This window comes from Herpailurus yagouaroundi, unplaced genomic scaffold (genome assembly GCF_014898765.1).
Source record: "Herpailurus yagouaroundi ecotype Mexico unplaced genomic scaffold, PumYag 163, whole genome shotgun sequence".
In the NCBI taxonomy this organism is placed as follows: domain Eukaryota; kingdom Metazoa; phylum Chordata; class Mammalia; order Carnivora; family Felidae; genus Herpailurus; species Herpailurus yagouaroundi.
Genome location: NW_024412404.1, coordinates 10,633,386 through 10,657,635, shown reverse-complemented (window position 1 = coordinate 10,657,635; position 24,250 = coordinate 10,633,386). Strand labels below are relative to the sequence as shown.

The window sequence follows — 24,250 nt, the reverse complement described above, 5'->3', positions numbered from 1 at the left end:
CACAGTTCTGGGAATCGAGCCCCATGTCAGGCTCTGCGCTGACAGCACAGAGCCTGCTTGGGGTTCTCTCTCTCTCCCTCTCTCTGCCCCTCCCCTTCCCACATGCTCTCTCTCTCAAAATGAATAAATAAACTTACAAAACAAAGTGCTGCCTAAAATTATTTTCAGCAAAAATCCAACAAAGGAGACAAATCTATACACTAATTAAAATTAAAAAGCAGTTATAAATAATTCTGGGGCAACTGGTCAGCCATCTGGAAAAAACTAAAGTTGGATCCATACCTCATATCTTAAGACAAATTCCAAAGAAATTAAAAATTTAAACAAAATCCCCAAACTATATTATTTTAGGAGAATCAAACACAGAAAATTATTTTCAGAACCTCAGTGTGAAAAAGGCCTTTCTGTGGCATAAAACCTAGAGTCTATAAAAGGAAAAACTGGTAAATCTGACTACACAAACATCAAAAATTTCTACATGGTAAAAACCATCATAAGCAAGACAAACTGGGAAAAGTTTTGCTGCTTTTAATACAGAAAAAAAAAAGTTGATTTCCCTAATATATACAGAGTTTCTACAAATCAGTAAGAGACTAATAATAATACAGATGGTGCAAAGGATATGGATAGGCAGTGTATACAGAAAAGAAATAGCTTTTACACACAGGAAAAGATGCTCACCTTCATTCAGAATGAGAAAACTAAAACTACAATGGGGAACCTTCTTCCCCTACCCATTATGTCAGCTAAAAATTTTACAATGTTGTGTTGGTAAGAACAGGAGGAAAGAGGCACTTTTCTACATTCCTTGCTGGAATGTAGAACCCCTAAAGAAGACAAACTGATAATATATATCAAAATCACAAATGAATATACCCTCTGAAATAACAATTCAACTTCTAAGATTTTTATCTTGCACACACACTTGCACACATGTAAAATGACATTATTAAGTGAAGGAAATGACTGGAAACAACCTGTAGCAGACCAATTAAGTTCTATATATCCATAGAAAGAATACTATAAAAAAAGATGAGGAAATATTCTATCCACTGATATGGAGAGATCTCTAAAATATACTGCTAGGCGAAAAAGCAAAGCATGTATTGTACATAAACATTTAACTAAAAGCAGGGGGAGGGTATAATATAGAGGCACTTATTGTATATGTATAAATATCTAGAAGCATTTTAAAACTTATATGACCTATGAGCTGAAGTACACAGACACTTTTTACTGTATAGTAAAACTTTTTACACTTTATTTTTGAAACGTGTGAATTTATAACCTACTAATTTTGATGCTTTTTAAAATATTTATAAAAATTAATTTCTAAAAGGCATGATTATTAAACAATACTAAGTATCAAAATTTGTATCCAATGTGTGTATTTACTGTGTTTAAACAATATTTTAAGATTTTCAAATTTCAACTAAAACAGGAATTTTAATTCAAATATTTTTTTTGACTTACCAATTCCTGTGATCTCTTTTTTGATCAGTTGCAACTCCATATGTTGGATTTTTATTCTTACTAATAAAAAGTAAATTTTCCCAACAATCACATCCTTTAAATGATACCTTTGGGGAAAGAATATACCTCATTTACTAAATATCAGTTTAAAAAACAAACAAAAAGAATGAAATATGTCCTGAAAGGCTTTAGCAGACATCTTTAGGATAGTAACTATTTAAGAATACCATTTTGGGGGCGCCTGGGTGGCTCAGTCGGTTGAGTGTCCAATTTCAGCTCCATGAGTTCAAGCCCCACATTGGGCTCTGTGCTGACAGCTCAGAGCCTGGAGCCTGCTTCAGATTCTGTGTCTCCCCCTTTCTCTGCCCCTCCCCTGCTCATGCTCTGTCTCTCTCTCTCAAAAGTAAAAAAAAAAAATAAAAATTTTTTTTTAAAAATTAAAAAAAAAAAAGAATACCATTTTGACTCTTCATATTATTTAATGTTCCTTTTTTATAAAAAAGTATTTATTATTTTACTATAAAATTAGGAATCGGGGTGCCTGGGTGGCTCAGTCAGGTAAGTGTCTGATTTCGTCTCAGGTCACGATCTCACAGTTCATGAGTTCAAGCCCCGCGTCAGGCTCTGTGCTGACAGCTCAGAGCCTAGAGCCTGCTTCAGATTCTGTGATTCCTTCTCTCTCTGCCCTTCCCTGACTGACGCTCTGTCTTTCAAAAAATAAACGTTAAAAACAAAAAACAAAACAAAACAAAACAACAGGAATCAAGCTTTTACTTGATTATCAATATACCTCAAAGGAAGAATTAGCCTGATTAACTGCAGGTCCTTTACTTAGAGCTTAGTTTCCAAAGAACTTAAGCGCAAAAAATTAAAATTTTCATGCTTGCAATATTTATTTGGTGTATAATGATGTTTCTGAACATCAAAACTCTGCACAAGAGTTTAGTGTCCTTACTCTAAGTGCTAGAATAGCACAGTTAACAAAGCACTTGGCCATAAAGAGACTCCACAGGTTGAGTCTGCTGCTGTGATATCTAGTCATCAAAGACCTTTCCCAAGTATTCTGAAATAATGTGGTAATAAACCTAGAAATTACTACAATACCCAGAGGGCTTTTTAACCTTCTCCCAGGTTTGGATCTCAAAATAATTTCCAGGAATTGATCAACGTAATTATGTCAGGCTGAAGGGAGGCTTCCAGTGACAAGCTTTTAGGTCCTAAACAATTTGATAATTTTATTAATAATATGATTTGAGACCCTGAAGGCATGTCTATATCACATTTTTAGTGATATACACTGGCGAGTGACAAGTAATAAAAGTCATTTAACAGAAGAGTACACAGGAAGAGGATAAAAGTATACATCCATTTCTTCAACAAATAAATTTTAGTGGAAAAAAAACAAATTAAAAGAAATTTAAGAGTCAAACTACCAAATGAAATGTGTTTGGATACACTGGATTTGAACAAATCTTGTGTGGATACTGATTTGAACAAACCATGTGGGGGAAAAAGATATTTTATGAGACAATCAGGGAAATGTGAACACTGACTGGATATAGTATGGGTATTAGGAAACTATTAATATTTTTAGATATAACAGTATTACCGTTCTATTAAGAATGATACACAATTTTTATGGCTGAAATTCCATGTCTGGAACTGGCTTCAATATAATCTATGAGGAGTGTGAGGGCTGGATACAGATAAAACAGACCTGACCATGTGTTCATAACTACTAGAGCTGGGCAATGGGTACCTGAGGATTCACTACAGTGTCCATATACTCTGGTCTATACTTAAATTATTCCATATTAGTTTCAAAAGGCATTAAACAATAAACAAAACAGAAGCCCATTTCTGTAAAAATGCAACATTATATAAACGTGATATATACCTTCCCCTCCCCCATGGAAAGGTACACAAGAGAATATTAAATGTGATTAAGTGGAAAAAATAATAGGAGCTCCTGGGTGGCACAGCTGATTAAGCGTCCAACTCTTGATGTCAGCTCAGGTCATGATCTCACAGTTCGTGAGTTCAAGCCCCGCATCAAGCTCTGAGCTGATGGTGCAGAGCTTGCTTGGGATTCTGTCTCTCCTTCTCTTCCGCCCCTCCCCAACTTGTGCTCACTCTCGCATGTGTTCTCTTTTAGTTTTAAAAAGATAACTAGGCTAAAGTTATATCAGCCCAGTAAGGTAAATTTTTACATACATAAGGTATTAGTTGCCCTCTGAGATGGTAAGATCCTCTACAAAAATTGACTGGGGCACCTGGGTGGCTCAGTCAGTTGAGGATCCGACTGTTGATTTCAGCTCACATCAAGATCCCAGGGTCATGGGACTGAGCCCTGCATCAGGCTCCGCACTGAGTGTGGAATCTGCTTGAGATTCTCTCTCTCTCCCTCTGCCCGCCTCCCCAACTTGTGCTCTCGCTCTTTCTCAAAAAACAAAAAACAAGCAGAGACCTATTAGGAATAGAATACAAAAGACACCTGCACTGAGTTAGAAGATGCCAAAAGTTTCTTTCTGTTCAGAGATTCTACTGGGCTGTTAACATCCAATTAATGTCAATTCTATCCTTACCCTGACCAATTTACAAAGACCTGAAAGGCTTGTTAATTTTCCCTGAACATTTAAGTTATCTGTTGTTAAAGGTACTTACTTTGATTTATTATATTCAAATTCTATGTGTAGACAATCTTCAATGCCCACTTCCATCTTAATAGAGTTGTTAACATCAGGATATGTGGCAAGCTGGTGAACAATAAGATCATATTCTTTTACCAAGTCTGTGAGTCTTCTTACTATTGTCACTTTAAGAAAATACCTATGAAGTTAAAGGAGAGGGTAAGTTAAATCTCCTACCATAAATTTCAGTGTCTTCAATAAGCAAACATTAACTGCAACTCAGCTTTCCTCCTTGCTGATCCTTTGGGATCAACTTACTTCATTTACAAATTCAAATTTTTAAATGCTCCCATCAAAAAAATACAAACAACAAATTTAAGAATAGAGTACATACTTTTTTACACGCATTTGAAGTGCTATGGTCACACCTACTTGGGCAAATCTCTCTTTAGCACTTCTTAACCATATACTAAATGGGATTTGTTGGGAAACTAATGGATTTTGAGGTAATTCTGTTTACCAAAGAAAGTACCTAGGGGATGATTCATACAAAAGAAGTATATGACTAAACCAAACTTCTCGTGATGGGGTTCTCTAAATCTATGATAGAAGACTATTGTTACCTCAGATGAGCATTAGCTAGACAAAACAAAATATTTGGCAGAATTGCCTTTCAGTCCAGAATTGTAATTAGAAGTTCTAATGAGACATTCAACAGTAGCCATTACTTTCTGTTTTTGACACTATCTACAGTTGCTAATACGCATTCATACCTCAAGCGGACATTGGCACCGATGTAAGATTCATATGGCTTTTCAACTTGCATAAATTCAAAATCATAACTTCTGCTCTGAGTCAATTCTCCAGGCAAGGCTAGTTCTTTCACTAGGTTTACGAATTCGTGAGTATTACTCTTGTCATTGAAAAGTTCTAAGAAATTTGAAAAAGCAAAAACGACCAATTACATTTAATATCTGTTTCATTAAAATTCAAACTTCTACCTCCAAAGCAAATAATTTTTACCAAAATAATTAGTTGGATTTGTCTCTAATACACTAGAGCTATGATATAAATTCCATTATTCCCTTCATTATGCTCCACCTAGGCATAAAAAAATTCAAGCATCACAGCACAATGAAAATTTCTATTATTAATAACATATTCATCCCTCTAATGTAGAGTTTGCCCAATATGAAGCTGTTTTAATAGACACATTTCCAGCAATTATTTGAACCTCCTCCCCTCAAGGCAGAAAGCATTTATTGTTTTGCTTTAGTTAGGCAAATATATTACCTTGATAAAACTATAATATACAAATACAAAAAACTTTTCAACTATCAGTGAATTACTAAAATTTCCCCCTTCAAATATAATCTCATCTGGAATAGATACAGAAACAAGTATCTACCCATTCCAATTTTGACACTTTAAAAATGTACAGAAAAACTTAGAAAGCTAGATTTAAAACCCAGCTATGTATACTGTATTAGAAAGATCCATTTTCTTTTTTCTGAATCTGTAGTAGCAAAAGATTTATAGAGTTTAACTCCTACTAAATCAAGAATGCCTCTGAAATACATATATGGAAATATTTATGGAAGCTGATCTAAGTCAAGAAGAAATTACATCCCTCCTTTTCACATGGAATCTTCTGACAGGTGAGTCTGGCTACAGGCACACAGTAGGTTAGGAAGACAAATGGCATGGGTAATTAGAAAGTGAAGGATGAAAGTGACACTGGAAATTGTAAAGCTGGTGAAAGATGTAGGCAGATGGAAATTTCAGTAAGTCAACTAATTTTACTTGAATTATTTCTCAAGGCTGGTAGCTCACATAACTCCTTTCATTTTTAGTAACTAAGTTTAATAACAAATAAAGGCAGGCTGAGTCAAGTATCATTTAATACAATACAAAGAAACCTGCTTTAATGTTTACAAAACAAATCCTCTTTTATTATGCAAAATCAATTCCTTCCTTCCACAAAGCTAAGCTCTAATTCACGTATGTAAGTGCCAAATCCAACCCTTTTCAAACTCAGTTATCATTAAAAAAAAAAAAAAAAAAAAAGTAATACTATTTTAAAACTCACCAATTTGACCTACAAATTCAATTCTAATTCCTTGGTGCTCTAGCCTCTTTCCAGGTTGCTTAAAGGCTAGGTTTACCTGCCAAAACATGAAATTATAAAAGATGTTAACAATCCTTTGAGTGGGCCTACTAATAGATTCCTTCCAGATGAATGCAATATATAAGCCTTTCAGGTATTCATTTCTGAAGTTTGAGACACCACCACATACCTAGATCATGATGACTTTATAGCAGTAGAGAAGGTATAACTTATACAATCACTTATACATAAATTTAAAAGCACCTGCTTTGTTAGGAAGGAATCCTTTATAAGCTGGAGAACTATACTCAAATCAAAAAAAGGGAAAAGTTTCAACTATTCAAATGCGTTTTCCAGTCAAATAGTTAAACAATTCTACACAATAGCATTTTAATGTAAGGTAATCACTAATTCCAAGAATTTACTTAAAAAGATCATTTTCAGCTCTTAGTAACCAAAAATATATTGTTATAATTCCTAACCTTAAAAGCCATGTTTATTGCCCCTGAATCTGCTACTCACCCTAAAAACAGAATTTCTAAAGATTTAAATTTTGAGTATGATTTATCTCACATATTTTTTAAGTAAAATATATAATCGTTAAATTCCTAAATTCACATCTGCCAAATGGAAAACTTAATTTTATAAATTTTTAATTTGAATTGACAAAATATCCGTAAAGTACATACATATTAAGAAAATTTTTTTCCAAACATTAAAGGATTAGCTAACATATAAAAAAGCATACTTCCAGATGTATTCTTTACTATAAAAAATATTAACATGACTCAAAAAAGCATTTTTAATAATGCTTCTCAAAAGATAACAGTAATCAAGGGTCAATAAAAGCAGAGGTCCAATTACTTCTGTTTGAAAACTATATTAACTAAAATATTCATTTTTCTATATCTTCCATATCTGTAACCAGAATGAGTTAGTTACTTGCCTTCCAAATTAATATCTCAGAGAAAGAATAAACAAATTGTGGTACATCATATGATGGAATATTATTAAAGTTTAAAAATAATAAGATCAAAGAATTTTTAATGATGTGGGAAGATGTGCATGGTATGTTACATGAAGGAAGCATGGTCAAATTGTATGCAAGCATAATGCCAATTGTATTTTTTAAACTACACAAAAGAAATACTCTTAACAACAGTTACTTCTGGAATGTATGAGTAATTTTGTTTTCTTCTTTGTAGTTTTCAAGATTTCTTTTGTTGCTCTTTTACAATAGGCAAATAACACCTTCAAAGTCAGAAAAATACTTCTTGAAGGAAAAAAAATTAGTACTTAGAGGCTCCACATACACTAACAAGTTGAATTTTAGGTTTGAACCACAAATAAAACAAGCATAAAACTAGCATAAAACAAGCATACTCCCAGCTGTTTCACAAGCCAAGCAGGAATTAGAGCTATTCTCTTATACTAATAAAACACGTAAGAAGAACATACTTTTTAAAATGTCTATTTGGCAACAGGTTTTGGGAATGTCTTCATTTGAACATGGCTGTGTCTGGTATTTTTTAAATGTACAGACCTTCAAAAAACATTCTGAAACCCTATTATTAAGGTAGAAATGCAAAGTTATTTCATTTTCCTATCAAATTATCTAAACTCTGAAATTGTCCTTGATCTCCTACTGATGTCAAAAACAGTTGCTTTTTAAGCCTAATGCAAGATATTCTGGAATCTAAAGGATCCCAGAGTTAGAAAACATAATTAAGCATATTTAAAAGCTGTTCTAAAAGGGAGCATAGAAACATAAATTAAACTAGGATAGTGAACTGGGTTAAAAAGTTTTAATACTAACTGCTACAATTTTGTAACTTTTATTACAATTTCAAATTTACAAAATAGTTTTAATAACAGCACAAGGAAATTCCATATAATCTTTATTCAAATTCATCATGTTTATATTCTGTCCCATATGCTTTACCACCTTTTATCTCTCTATATATGTGCATGCATAGATACATAACTTTTTTTTCACAGTTGAGAATAATCTGGAAGCATCATGCTCCTCTATAATCTCTTACATAATCACAGTGCAATTATCAAAATCAGGAAAGTTAAAACTCCAGTTTATATTCGAATTCCAACAACTGTCCCAATAATGTACTTTATACCCTTTTTTCCTTCTGTCCAGGCTCTAATCTAGAATCGTAAGTTACATACAGTTATGTCTTTTTAGTCTCCTTTAATCTCAAACATTCCTCAGTCAATGCCTTTCTTGACCTTGATGTTTTTAAGAATATAGGTCACTTACTTTGTAGAATATCCCTCAATTTGGGTTTTGTTTGATGTTTTACCACAGTTAGACTCAGTTTATGCATTTTTGCCAAGAATATTGCAGAAAATGAAGTTGTATCCTTCTCAGTGTATCTTATGAGGAAGTACATGATGCCAATTGGTGATGTTAACTTTGATCATCTGGTCAAGGTGATCTACCAGGTTTCTCCAATTTGAAGTTACTATTTTTCCCCTTTGCTATTAATAAGTAATTTGAGATATGTGAGACTATGTGTATACGTGTAAAAGGCCATGAAAACAAAACATAAGGAAACAATCCATATATAAAACATACACAGGGGCAACTGGGTGGCTGAGTCAGTTAAGTGTCTCTTGATTTCGGCTCAGGTCATGATCTCACAGTTAGTGAGTTCAAGCCCCGTGTTGAGCTCTGCACTGACAGTGCAGGGCCTGCTTGGGATTCTCTCTCCTCTCTCTCTCTCTCTCTCTGCCGCTCTCCCCGCTCATGCATTCTCTCTCTCCTCTTTCTCTCTCAAAATAAATAAACGTAAAAAAAAGACCTATTCATCGCTCTAACAGGCCAATCTCAAAGCTCATTCTTCAGCATATAATATCCCGTAGATGTCTCAAATAATGCTGTCTTCAGGAGCTATGTAAGTGAAATTCATCTACACTGTGTTTAAGACAAACATGTATCAATTTCCACACCATTTATAGTATAATTTGCAGTTAATTACCAAGATATCTGTACTCTGTTGTTGCTGGATATTGTGGTTTCCCAAAATTAGTTTCAACTGCTGCCAGAAGAATAAAGTCCATATTCTTGAAAGATACTTCAGTAATATTCTTTGTTTAAAAAATTAAACTATAAAGCCCTTAACCTCAGAATAAACCTCTGTTCACTTTTGTAACAAGGAATTCAGAATTCACTATGGGTGGCTTGGTAGACAAGCTTGAATTGCTTCAAGACAATTTACTTATCACTGATCAATCTAAAAGAATGTTAAGGAATTATACCTTATGAACCCACCAAAAATATTCCCAGAAAAATCACTATCAAATCTTTCACAATTCACAATTTTCTACAATTACTGTACCTAGTAATTTAAATTAATAATAAACAATAATTAAACAATCAGTAAGACTCTCAGAATTACTCAGAAGGCCTAGTGATAAAGTTGAAATTAATTTTATTTATTTTTCATTTAATTTTTTCAATGTTTATTTTTAAGAGCACACGTGCGTGCAAGTAGGGAAGGGGCAAAGAGAGGGGGCAGAGGATCCAAAGTGGGCTCTGGGCTGACAGCAGATAACCTGATGCAGGGCTCAAACTCACGAACTGTGAGATCATGACCTGAGCCAAAGCTGGACACTTAACCAACTGAGCACTCTTCCTCTCTCTCTCACAGTAAATTAATAAACTTAAAAAAAAAAATGAATACAATTCAGAGAACAGGAGAAAATATTTGTGAAACATAACTGATAATGGACTTGTATCCAGCATATAAAAAGAACTCTTGTAACTCAATAAAAAGACAACACAATAAAAAGAAAAAAAAAATGGGTAAGAATAGACTTTTCTCCAAAGATATACAAATGGCAATCAGCACATGAAAAGATGTTCAGTACTAGTCATTAGGGAAATGCAGACCAAAACCATGAGATGAGATAGCACTTCATACCCACTAAGATGGCCATAATAAAAAATACAATATTAAGTAGTGCCAAAAAAGTGAAGAAACTGGAACCCTCATACATTGCTGGAAAGAATGTAAAATGGTGCAGCTGCTTGGAAAAGACTGGCAGTTTTTCCAAAAGTTAACACAGAATTAACATGACTGAGCAATTCTACTCTAACGTATATACATCTAAGAGAAATGAAAACATATATTCACACAAAAACTTGTACACAAATGTACAGCATTATTATTCATAACAGCCAAAAAGCAGAAACCCAAATGTCCTCAACTGATGAACCGGATAAAGGAAATGTGGTATATCCCTCCATATTCCACATGGATATATATTGGAATATTAACCATAAAAAATGATGTTTTGATACGTGCTACATGAACAAACCTTGAAAACATTATGCTAAAGGAAATAAGGCAGACGCGAAAGGGCAAATTTTGTATGACCACCTTTAAGAAATAACTACAGGGGCGCCTGGGTGGCTCAGTCAGTTGAGCGTCTGACCTCAGCTCAGGTCATGATCTTGCAGTTCGTGAGTTTGAGTCCTGCACTGGCCTTGCTGCCCTCAGCACATAGGCCACTTTGAATCTTCTGTCCCCCACCACGCCATCCCTTCCCTGCTCACACTCTCTCTCTTAAAAATAAATAAAACATTTAAAAAAAATAACTAGAACAGGTAAATTTACAGAAAACAAAGTGGACCAGAGGTATCCAGGGACTGGGAGAAAAAGGAAATGGCTAGTTATTGTTTGATGGGTACAAAGTTTCTCTTTGGGGTGATGAACAAATTCTGTAATGGTTGTACAACTCTGGGAATGTAGTTAATGCCACTGAATTGTACTTAAAAAATGGATAAAATGGCAAATTTAGTATATTTTTTTTTTTACTAACTTTTTAAAAAGGAATGAACCCTGAAAACATCACATTAAGGAGCTAGACACCAGAGGCTATATATTGTACGAGTCCATATATATAAAATATCCAGAAAAGGCCAATCCATAGAGAAAGAAAGATTTGTAGATTAGCGACTGCTAGGTGTCTCAGTCCATTCGGGCTGCTATTACAAAATACTGTCAACAGGATGGCTTGTAAACAACAGGAATTCATTGCTCACAGTTCTGGAGGCTAGGAAGTTCCAAGATCAGATCAATTGCCACCAGACTTGGTTGAGAGCACTCTTTCTGGTTCACAGAGGGCTATCTTTTTAACTGTGTTCTCACATGGCAGAAGGTATAAGGGATTTCTCTGGGGTTTCTTTTATAAGAGCACTAATCCCATTCATAAGGGTTCTGCCCTCATAACCTAATCATGTCCCAAAGGCCCTATCTCCAAATACCATCACGTTGACAATTAGGTTTCAACACATGAATTTTAAGAAGGCACAAATATTCAGTGTATAGCACTAAGGAAGCGATTGCTAATGGTATGGTGTTTCTTTTGTGGTGATGAAAATGTTAGGGAATTAGTGGCGATGGCAGTACAATTCTGCAAATATAGTAAAAACACTAACTTGTACACTTCAAAAGGGTGAATTTCATGGTATGTGAATTATACTCAATAGGTTATTTTTTAAAAAAGAAAAGAAAGCAAATGTCACAAATAGACCAACGGAACACAACAGAGAAGTTGGAATAAAATCATACAACCTCTAAACTATGACAAAGGTGATATTGCAGTGCAATGAAGGAAACGATAAATGTTCTGGGTTCACCAGATATCCATGTGGGGAGTAGGGGGAAACTAGCCTTGACTCCTATGTCACACAGACAAAATCAACTCCAAGCAAACTGAGGCTCTAAATGTGAAGTGTAGGGGCACCTGGGTGGCTCAGTCCATTAAGCATCCGACTTCGGCTTAGGTCATGATCTCATGGTTCGTGAGTTCAAGCCCCAAGTCAGGCTCTGTGCTGACAGCTCAGAGCCTGGAGTCTGCTTCAGATTCTGTCTCCATCTCTCTCTGCCTCTCCCCTACTCATGCACTCTCTCTCTCTCAAATATAAGTAAATATTAAAAAAAATTTTTAATGTGAAGTGTGTAAAATAAACAAATTTACAGGAGAAAGGTAACAGGAGAATATCTTCATGCCCATAACGTAGGCAAAGATTCCTTAAATAGGATACAAAACATACTAACAAAAAGGAAATTGGGGCACCTGGATTGGCTCAGTCATTAAGACTCTTGATTTTGACACAGGTCATTATCTCACAGTTTGAGAGATCAAGCCCCATGTCGGGCTCTGCACTGATGGTGCAGAGCCTGCTTGGGATTCTCTCTTTTTTTCTCTCTCTCTCTCTGCCTCTCCCCGGCTCGTGCTCTCTCAAAATAAATAAACTTAAAAAAATAATAATAAGGAAACGTAACATTTGTAATGTATTAAAATTAAGAGCTATTCATCAAAAGACAGCCACAAGGGGGCGCCTGGGTAGCTCAGTCAATTGAGCGGCCAACTTTGGCCACGTCACGCTCTCAATAGTTTTGGTTCGCTGCTGTCAGCAGCGAAGCCCGCTTCAGATCCTCTGTCCACCGCCCCCCCCCCGCTCCTCCCCCACTCTCATGCACTGTCTCTCCAATATTATTCATCAATAAGAAAAAAGTCAACTGAGTAGAAAAATGAGCTCTCCCCACTCTCCAAAAAACTTGAATAGGCACTTCATAAAAGATATCAAATGGCCAATACATCTATGAAAAGTAGTTCAACTTCACTGAACATCAGGGAAATCAAAATTAATACCATGTAACAATCAAGGGAATGAGACTACAAGAAGACAAGCCATAGAATGAGAAAAAATATCTGCAGGAGACACATCTGGTAAAGGACTGTTATCCAGAACATAAAAACATCTCTTAAAACTCAACAAGAAGAAAACAAACAATTTAAAACTCTGCCAATTAAAAATTAGGCAGATCATGTGAACAGGAGCCTCAACCAAGAAGATAAACATTTGGCAAATAAACATAAAAAAGATATTCAACATCCCATTACCACTACACACCTATTAAAATGGACCAAATCCAGGGGCGCCTGGGTGGCTCAGTTGGTTGAGCATCCGACTTCGGCTCAGGTCATGATCTCACAGTTTGTGAGTTCGAGCCCCGCATCAGGCTCTGTGCTGACCGCTTGCTCAGACCCTGGAACCTGCTTCAGATCCTGTGTCTCCTTCTCTCTCTGCCCCTCCCCCACTCACGCTTTGTCTCACTCTGTTTCTCAAAAATAAATCAATGTTAAAAAAAATTAAAAAAAATAAAATAAAATAAAATAAATAAAATGGACCAAATCCAGAAAGCTGACAACACCAAATGCTGACAAAGATGTGGAGCAACAGGTGCTCTCACACGTTGCTGAAGGAATGCAAAATGGCAGCACTACAATGAAAGACAGTTTAGCAGGTTCTTACAGAGCTAAAGATAGGCTTACCACACAATCCAACAAGCACACTTCTAGGTATTCATCCAAATGGGCTTAAAACTTATACCTATACAAAACTTGCACAAAGATGTTTGTAGCAGCCTCACTCATAAATTGCCAAAACTTGGAAGCGACCAAGATGTGCTTCAGTAGGTGAGTGGATAAATAAACTGTGGCACATATGGGGCGTCTGGGTGGCACAATCAGGCATCTGACTCTTGATTTCAGCTGAGGTCACGATCTCACAGTTTGTGAATTTGGGCCCCACACAGCACAGAGCCTGCTTGGGATTCTCTCTCCCCCTCTTTCTCTGCCCCCCTCCTGCTTGCCAACCCACTCTTTCTGTCTCTCTCCTTCTCTCAAAATAAATAAGTTAAAAAAAAAAACTTTAGAAATTCTTTTTTTTTTAATGAGAGAAAGACAGCGAGCAAGCAGGGGAGGGTCAGAGAGAGACGGAGACACAGAATCTGAAGCAGGCTCGACTGAGCCGTCAGCACAGAGCCCAACACAGGGCTCAAATTCACAGACTTCGAGATCATGACCTGAGCCTAAGTCAGACACCTAACCAATTGAGCCACCCAGGTGCCCCCACCCCCAAAAAAACCCACAAACTTTAAAAAGAAAAGACCATGATACATCCAGACAATGAAATATTATTTGGCACTGAAGAGAAATGAGCCTGTGAAAAGACATGAAGGAACCTTGCGTATTACAAAGTTAGAGAAGCCAATCGGAAAAGGCTAGATACTGTATGATTCCAACTACATGACATTCTGCAAAAAGCAAAACTATGGAAACAATAAAAAGGTCAGTGGTTTAGGGGGCAGGACAGGGAAGACGAACTGGCAGAACAATCGGGGGGGGAGGACAGGGGAGATGAACAGGTAGTACAAAGAAAAGTATTTTTCAGGCAATGAAACTATGCTGTATGATATTATAATGATGGATATATGTCATTATACATTTGTCCAAACTCACACAATAGCAACACTAAAAGACTGAACCCTCAGGTAAACTATGGACTTTGGGTGATTATGATGTGTTAATGTAGGCTTGTCCTTAGTAAAGACTATGCCACTCTGGTGAGTGATGTTGATAATGAGAGGCTATACATGTATAAGGGCAGGAGGTATACAGGAAATAACTGTACTTCCCTCTCAATTTTTCTGTAAACCTAAAACTGCTTAAAAAAGTAATTCTTAAAAAAAAGTTCTGGAAAAAAAAAGTATGCAGACAGAAATTCACATGTCAGGAATACCATAAAAAGAATTTATTCTTGCTTTGGATGGGATATCAGACCTCTTAGAACTTCAAAACTAGATCTAATATATGCAGGATTTTTATGCAGAGTCCCTACAATGCAAAGCCAAGTCTGGAAACCAATTATTCAGTCCAACCTCCCTAATTTTAAGGTGAAATCCATAAGGTTAAATGACTGCCCCGAATTATCTACCAAGATTGGTAAAGTCATGGCTAGATCTCCCAACTCTAATCCAACAATCTTTTTTATTATATTCAGATATTTCAGAAAACCTAGACTTGTTCTTAGTGAACATGCTGGGTCACAGATAATCAATGCTTGTTTTCTTCTCTTTTAAGCTATCTTTTCAAAATACTCATAAATCATCTATTTAATAACGTGTTCTAAAGGTATGTCAGGAATCAATATTAACAGCAGTTACAACATTTGCAAAATAGATACAAAAAGCAAATATCATGTACCCCTCTGATAAAAAACAACAAAAACACTACCCACATATACTCTTGCCAATAGAATTTAACTTGTGTCTCAACAAGTCTCTAAATTCAGCTACCAATTTACAAGGCAAAAACTCTGTCATGAGTATCCAATCACAAAGAACTCTGCAGTTCAAGTGTCCCAAGTTCTTCAAAGTTTAAAGAAAAGATAGTCATAAAGAGGGAACCAGAGATTGAAAGAGATTTAAAAGCGATATCAATCTTTTTAAAGGAACAAGAAACGATTAAGAAACACAAGGGATTTTATTATTATAGAAAGCATAGTGGCTGGCTTCTTTTGAGAAGAGACTATAACTGACTGAGATGAGACACAGGGGCAACTGGCAAAGTTCTCCTTCTTAACATCAATGGTAATTACAAGAAAACATGCCTTATATTTATTTTGTGGTTTTTCTCTACGTGTTTTATTTACAATAAAAAGGTTAAAAATGAAAAAAAAATCTCAGGTCAATAAATAATCAGATTCCAGATACGGTATCTTTTGAGCAACAGAAAACATTTATCTACAAAAGGTTTTATCATTTTAAAAAATGTAGTCTATAGTTATTGATTAGGTCTACATATGATCTCTAGCAATTCCAAAAATATAATCTGAAGGCCTACTGTTTTTTAAAAACCACACTGAAGTAGCTTTATTTCCTTAAATTTGTCCTCTTCCTTTATTTGTCCTATAAACATCAGCCATGAACTCCTAATTGGCCCAGATGACATAAGATTATGTTAAACCAGACAATAAATGTTCCCTTCGAGACTTAAAAACAAACGGGGCACCTGGGTGGGTCAGTCGGTTCAGCGTCCTATTTCGGCTCAGGCCATGATCTCACGGTTCCTGAGTTCGGGTCCCGCATCGGGCTCTGTGCTGACAGCTCAGAGCCTGGAGCCTGAAGCCTGCTTCCGATTCTGTGTCTCCCTCTCTCTCTGCCCCTCCCCCACAAGCACTCTGTCTCTCTCTGCCTCTCAAAAATAAAGAAAACTAATAAAAAAATTAAAAAACAAACAAACAAAAGTTATGATAATGGGTATCAATCATATTTGCTAAGGTGTAAGATTATTCTTCTACAAAAAAAGATTATTCTTCTACATTGCTTGATAAGGAAAAGGGGCAAAAGTGAAACCTTACGTAAGGTATCATAAACGTATCTGACTATGCATAGATACATTCCAAATGTACATTAAATCCTCTACAGGGTACCAAGAAATGAGATCAACAGACACCACAGTAGTAGTGTAGAGAGATAAGCTACAAAGAATGAGAAAGAAATTTTTAGAAAGGTATACTAAAGAATTATCCCCAATCTCTACAACTCAACTTAATGTAAAAGGAGAAACAAACTTTTGAGTGGATCACAGCCCCAATGAAGAAGCTAAAGCAAAACATGCATAGTCACAAACACAAAATTCTGCGTACAATTTTAGACTCTGTCCCTGTAATCCTTCCAGTAAGAATCTCTCTTGTAGGGGAACCTGGGTGGCTCAGTCAGTCAAGTGACTCTTGACTTCAGCTCAGGTCATGATCTCCCAGTTCATGAGTTTGAGCCCCAAGTCAGGCTCTGCGCTAATAGTGTGGAACCTGCTTGGGATTCTTTCCCCCTCTTCGTGTACCCCTCCCCTGCCCCATTCTCTCTCTCTCTCTCAAAATAAATAAGTAAACTTTAAAAAAAAAAATCTTTCCTATAAATGCTCTAATGGAATCAAGGATTTTAGCTGACCTTCCAAAAAAACCTTCCATCTCCAACAAAATCATTCAAATTTAGAAACAGCACAGACAACTTTGATGACTAATTCTAATATCCTACAACTAGGTAGTTCTCCCAAACACAAGATTTACCTTTCCTGAAACAGATTCTCCATCATAGAAAAGATAGTGTTTTTCTACTTTGCCATCTTCAGTTTTCATCTCGGCCATCTTCCTGGTTTCCCCATCATTAAGGACAACATCGATCTCACAAATGGGTCCAAAAAAGCCTCCAAGAAAACTCTGAAATAAAAGGAAAATGCCCATAATTATGTGTTGTCAGACAGTACATTTTGTAATTCAAGTAAAATCACCTATGACCTACCGTTAAACAGACTGCAAATCTGTTGAGTACAACAAGGAAATAAGAACTTAAATTCCACATCAAAACTAAACAAATTTAGGAGCACCCAAGCTGGGTCAGACCATGCAACTCTTGACCTCGGGGTTGTGAGCTTGGGCCCTACATTGGGTATAGAGATTACTTAAAAATAAAATCCTTAAAAAAACAAAAAACCTAAACAAATTTAGTATAACAATGCACATACAACTAATATTGTACTGTACATTAAAATGTTAAGAGGACAAATTTATATGTTTTTTACCACAATTTCTTAAAAGACAAAAAGAAAACTAAAATTTAAACATGCTATAATTTCAATCATTGCCATAGGTAAATGCTATAAATAATTACTAACATATAACAGAAATCTAAAAAAAATTTTTTTTATTTATTGATTTGAGAGAGAGTGCACAGGGGAGGGGCAGAGAGAATCCCAAGAAGGTTCCATGTGGTCAGTGTGGAGCCCAATGTGGGGTTCAAACCCACAAACTGTGAGATCATTACCTGGGCAAAAATCAAGGGACAGACACTCAATAGACTGTACCACCCAGGCACCCCTAAAAATTAATTCTTAATATATGGTTTGAAAAGTCACCTTTATTCTTCTGTGTGGCTCTTTCATATAGCAGAACTCATAAAATCCAAATTATGCATATAGATCCAAATGAATTATTACTATGTACTACTTACTATAAAATGCACTGCGATATGGGTCTGAACAGGATGCGTTACATTGTGTAAGCCCTTGGAATAAATAAAACTGGCTCTAGTAGAGGAGACTGACTAAATTTGTGAATTTTTCCAAAGAAAATGTATAAGCTGGGGTGTCTCAATTGCTCAGTCGGTTAAGCATCCGACTTCGGCTCAGGTCATGATCTCAGGGTTGTGGGATGAGCCCCGCATCAGGCTCTGTGTTGGGGACACGGCCTGCTGAAGATTCACTCTCTCCCCCTCTCCCTCTGGCCCTCTGACTCTAAAATATAAATAAATAATAAGATTTACATGAAGAACCATCTCCTATCCTGTCATCCTACATCCTTTCTTAGTCTGCCCTACACAACCATAGTAATCTCTCAAAAACATAAACCTGATCATATGCTGTTTAAAATCCTTCAACAGGCTGGTGAGAGTACAAATGGGAACAACTACTTTAGAAAACAGGTGGCATTATCTGGTAAAGCTAAAGATATACATACCCCATGACCCAGCAATTACACCCCTAGTTATCTACCCTAAAGAGAACTCTTACACATGAACCAGGAAACAAATGTAAGAATGTTAATAACATCATTGTTCACAATAGCTCCAAATAGGAAACAATTCAAATATCCATCAACAAGAGAATGGGTACATAAATTTTAGTCTATTCATAAATAGGCAAAGGAATGGGACACAACTATACACACAGATGACTCACACACACACACATACCCACTAATACTGAAAGAGGCCAGACACAGAAAGAATACACATGCAATATTATTCCGTTTATTAAAAAGTCAAAAACACGTAACATACACTCTAGTATTAGAAATCAGGAAGTGGCTAGAAGAGAGCACAGAGGGAGCTTCTAGAGGGCTAGTTATGCTGTTGTGTTTTCAATTTTTTTTTAATGTTTATTTATTCTTTGAGAGAGACAGCGCATGAGTGGGGAAGGGGCAGAGAGAGAGAGGGAGACACAGAATCTGAAGCAGGCTCCAGGCTCTGAGCTGTCAGCAGAGCCTGATGCGGGGCTCAAACACACAGACCATGAGATCATGACCTGAGCTGAAATGGGTCACTCAACCAACTGAACCACCCAGGCACCCCCCTATGCTGTTTGTTTTTATCAGAGCACTTCCTACACAGGTTCATTCACTTTGTGAAGATACATCAAGCTGTATATTTGTGCACTCTTCTGTACTTCACTGTTACACACACACACACACGTATTCCCTAACGTGACCTACATGTAACTGGCTCTACCCATTACCTCCAACCACACCAGCCTCAAATTATCCAAGTTAATCAAATTTGCCAGTTTCTTTCTCATCCTAGACCAAGTATCCTTAACCTAACTAATTCATCCTCTGAGTCTCAGTCTGACTCATTTCCATAAAGAGGCCTTCCTTTCCTTCCTAATTGAAACTAGAGTCTCCAAATTTAGGCCTCACAACACCATGTAGTTTTTACTTCATCATCTATTATACTGTGTGCTTATTCAATACCTGAATCCCTAACTGAACCGTAAATTCCGTGAGGACAGATACTTTATCCTTTGCTCATCACTGAAGACACAGTAGCTATGGGTAGTATGTGGAATTTAGTAGAAAGCATTAAAATATATACTGAATGTTAAATTAATATTGAATAAAACACATACTGTTCTGGGGACCCTGGGTGGCTCAGTCGGTTGAATGCCCGACTTCAGCTCAGGTCATGGTCTCACAGTTTGAGTTCAAACCCCACACTGGGCTCTGGGCTGACAGTGTGAAGCCTGCTTCAGACCCTCTATCTCCTTCTCTCTCTGCCTCTCTCTCTCTCTCTCTCTCTCTCTCTCTCTCTCTCTGTCAAAAATAAACATTAAAGAAAACTTAAAAAAATTAAATATAAAAAAGTTAAAAACACATGCTGTCCTCATAATAAAAAATAGATACAAAAGAAAGGAGTTAAATCTGGAATATTTGGTGAAACTAGCCCTCCCCCCAAAAGTTAGCATCAGTGCAGTAGATAAGTCTAAAGCAAGGAACTTGCATCAAATCTCAATTCTGTCCTTAGGTAGCAGAGTAACAGCAAGCAAGCTAATGATCCTCTTAAAACTCAGTAGGTCACAGGATGATACCATGATCAAAGAAGACAGTGTTTTCCTAAATTCTGAGCCTGCTGGGTTTTATTAATCCTATATTAACAAAAAGATTGTGATTTCAGGGATGCCTGGGTGGCTCAGTCGGTTAAACGTCTGACTCTTGGTTTCCACTCAGGTCCTGATCTCACGGTCTGTGGGTTTGAGCTCCGCATCCAGCTCAACACTGATTGTGCAGAGCCTGCTTGGAATTCTCCTTCTCCCCTCTCTCTCTGCCTTCATCCAAGTTGTGCTCTCTCTCTCTCAAAATAAATAAACTTTAAAAAAAAAATGGGCAAGTTTAAAAATAAATATATCGTAATTTCAAGAAATCAACTCAAAAAATTGCCAGATTTGTATTTTTGACATACCACAAAAACACAAGCAGCATGTTTTCCTTTCAGCAATGTTTTAATCTTTCCTGGCAACATTACAAATAACAAAGTCAATTTTAACCAGAAAACTAATTTTAATCAGAAAATGATTCTGAACTTAGAATGAAAAACATCAGTGATAGGTCATATGCACTGTCCCTTCCTAGTTAGCTTTCACACTCCCAAGTTTTAAATTCAAAACTTGCTCAAGATGGTTTATGTTCTCCTAAGGGCTACAGATATGACAATGTACAGCAGCTCAAAATCAGTCTGCTGATATTTACTAATTATCAACTATGTGCAAACTACTGAGCCAGCCAAGGTGGCAGGGAAGGGTGGGAAGTTGGGAACTGCTATGGGAGGAGCAATTATGAAAGGGTAGAAGACAACAACCTCATTTAAGATATAAAATAGAAGCAGGAAAATAAAATTCAATTTTTTCATTCCCCTTTAGTACTTCCCAGAGCTGCTTCCAGGAAAAATGAGATTCGAAAACTACAAAAATTATTTTACAAATAAAAGCAAATATTATGGTAACTTTTCCCACATATGGATACTTAACACACAGAGAACTTAGGATTTGAAAGCTGACACTAAAAGATCAAAATCAAAATTGCCACTAATTAAAATGGTGTAAAAGAGGGGCACCTTGATGGCTCAGTCAGGCTAGGCGACCAACTCTTCATTTCAGCTCAGGTCATGATCTTGCAGTTCAGGAGATCAAGCCCACATGGGGGTTCTACACTGACAGCGCAGAGCCTGCTTGGGATTCTCTCTCTCCCTCTCTCTTGCCTCTCCCCCGCTCACACTTGCTAGTCTTATAAAACTTCACAATTAACTAATAACATAATTATATAGTTAAATAGTAAGTCTTATTTTGACATGATAGGTAAAAATTAAAAATTCCTATGCATTAAAAATATGTGAAAGCTATGTTATCCTCTATTACATTCTGTATGCATGTAGTATTTCACAACTAAAACTTTAAAAAGTAGGCTTACTTTTCAACATAAATTGTCAAAACACTAAGATGGGGACAGATTAGATTTTTTTAAAAAGCCTAGTTATAATACATACAGAAGCATAATAGATTAATAAACTGTAACATTTTAACAAGATTAAGTTAACAAACACCATGAGAATTCAGCACCAGGTTAACATCCAGTTTTTCACATTAGGACACATCAAAAACAAACTAGTCTTATCAAAGGCCTCCAGAAAACTGTCAATGTCTTACAAGTAACAAGTAGACAACGGAGAGAAAAAGACATCTGAGGAAAAAGTTTGTCTTTTTTCCTTCTTTTTGTTTTTTGTTGTTTATGTATTTTTGAGAGAGAGAGCACGCAGGTGGAAAGGAGGGCAGAGAGAAAGAGAGGGAGAGACACAATCCGATGCAGGCCCTAGGCTGTCAATACAGAGCCCAACAAGGGGGGCTTAAACCCATGAACCTTGAGATCATGACCCGAGCCAAAGTCAGATGCTTAAGCGACCAGACCGACAGAGCCACCCAGGCGCCCCTTTGTTTTCCTTCTAAAAGGAGTTGAAAGAAAAAAGATTTGTCTACCCAAAGTCTTGCTTTTGAAGTTTTTACTACAAGATATGCATTTTCCATCATTTCAAACAAAAGTCATAAAATTAAAATCTTTTTTAATTATTCACATCAAATTTTAATAATTTTCCTGTTATGTAATCAAAATACATAATTGACAAGATGGTGAAGACTAGGAGGTAGAAAGTGAATGAAAATTGTAAAGAAGGTTAGTATACATTAACATAGGCTTTTGCTGAAATTACAGAAGACATGTATTAAACTGAAAGATTACTCATATCTTCAAGTGAGTATTTAAAATATGAGATTTTCAGGAGCAATATTAGACAATAATATACAAGTCAAAACTCTTAGATAGCCTTTAAGTAGCTAACCTGCAATATATATGACTATGAAAAGATTACAGCATTGTTTTTACAGTTTTCTAATTTTTGGCCTAACCCTCCTATCACCTTTAGGTTAACTTAAGATTTTCCATATAATTCATAAACCCATACTGGGCATTACCACCCAGCAAAATTACATGTGAATATGTTAAAAGCCAACAAACTCTTTAGCCCTCACTGAAGAAATTTCACTACCTCCAGTGGATGTAAAGAAATGCAACTCAAGGTGAGTAGATAGGGAGGCTCTCAAAATTTACACAAGCAATGAAACAGCAAATTTTCTTGCATAGGTTACATTTATGTCCATTTGTGTTATAAAGCTTTACAATTCAGTTTATGTTTGATGAGTAACTTGAAAATAAATTGCTCTTAAACTATTCAAAAGCTTATTAAAAGTAATAATTTTAAAAATAAGCAATAAATAGGAGGGCCTTTTATGTCTTCTTGGCAAATTATATTCAATTAAAAAAGACTTCCCTAACTCCCTCACTAGGCAAGGTCTCCTTTTTAGATTTATCACAACTGTAATTTCCACGTTAAATAATTTGTACAAACAGATGTTTACCTACCTCTAGACTGTAAGCTGCAAGAGAGCAAGGCCTGTTTCAGTCTTGCTCGTGGCCCCTGGCCAGCCTAAGTAATTATTTGTTGCATGAAAAAAAGGGCCCCCAGTTTAAGAATGAATAGGTCTGTCTTTTACTTTTCTGATTTTAATTAAATCAACACGATTTCTGAGTTTAAGATGTATTTATTCAAAACAATTTATTTTTAATTTTTTAAAAATAAACCTAGCTTCTGCTTCAGCCAAAACTCTCAGTTTACTCAACCAGTGAGCTTTGGTAAAGCTAATAGTATCAAGAGAGCACACAGTAGGCACTCAGCGTACACTTGTTAAAATCAAACGAATACCACAAAGTGAGCCAAATGAGATCCATTCTAGAGACGGCCAACACACACAAAGTTAAACGCCTTGTGCTTCTCACGAACCGGTTGGAGTACTCCGATTTCCCTCCCTTCTCTGTTCCCTAGGCCATTTCAACATCCCGAAGCGTTAAGTTTCTAGAAAATGGCTTGGGGAAGGAAATGAGAGCCAAAGCTTAAACTAGCTGGCACAAAACCAGTGTCTGAATTAAAATCATCCCACTTCAACGTCCTTTCCTTTTTTTCTCCCATTCTACAAGTGTCAAAATCAAGGCTGAACTGGGGTCAGGATACGGCAGAATGTCACCACAAAGAGATTAAACAACAACAACCCGGAGTTTATCAAGCTCGTGACACTGAAAGAGAGTGACCCAGTACCCCCCCCCCACCAGCCCGGGACTGGGGGACTCCCGGGTCACTCCACCTGAAGGGAAGCTAGGCTGTCCGGAAGGAGCGGAGGGACTAGCTACCTTGGAAGGGGAGGCGGCGCTGAGCCCCCGCAGAGGCGGGGTCCGAGTACCCAGCCAGGGCCCCCACAGCCGGTCGAGGAAGGCGGGCAGAGGCTCCGACATGGCCAGGAGAGCGCGCAGCCGCCCGCAGGTGCTCGGGCCTCTGCGAGACCGGGAAAAGGCGGCCCCGCCCGCCTTCCCCGATCCCGGGGGTGGCTAGACAGGCCTAACCCGGTTCCCCGCCCTGCTCGCCGCCCCCCTCCTGCCGCTCCCCTCCGCCCCACCCGGGATACCCGGCCCGCCGTTGGCGGGCCCGCCGCGCGCTGTAGGGCCAGGACTGGAGGCGAGCGC

The 24,250-nt window shown here is 36.9% G+C and overlaps 1 protein-coding gene across 2 annotated transcripts in view; it reads right to left on the bottom strand.

Annotated features, from left to right (window-relative positions):
• The window catches only part of VPS26A (VPS26 retromer complex component A), a 33,012-nt gene that overhangs the window by 8,632 nt on the left and 130 nt on the right, over positions 1-24,250 (bottom strand). Inside the window, exons 1-6 of one of the 2 annotated variants that reach the window (XM_040485229.1) lie at positions 23,921-24,055; positions 17,150-17,299; positions 6,193-6,268; positions 4,877-5,033; positions 4,138-4,302; positions 1,474-1,580 (exon numbers count right to left, since the gene is read on the bottom strand). In XM_040485229.1, the coding sequence (XP_040341163.1) occupies positions 1,474-1,580; positions 4,138-4,302; positions 4,877-5,033; positions 6,193-6,268; positions 17,150-17,299; positions 23,921-24,022 (757 nt within the window). In that variant the 5' untranslated portion in view covers positions 24,023-24,055. Of the gene's footprint in view, positions 1-1,473; positions 1,581-4,137; positions 4,303-4,876; positions 5,034-6,192; positions 6,269-17,149; positions 17,300-23,920; positions 24,056-24,250 lie in introns of those variants that run through there. The other variant, XM_040485230.1, reaches the window with a different exon arrangement.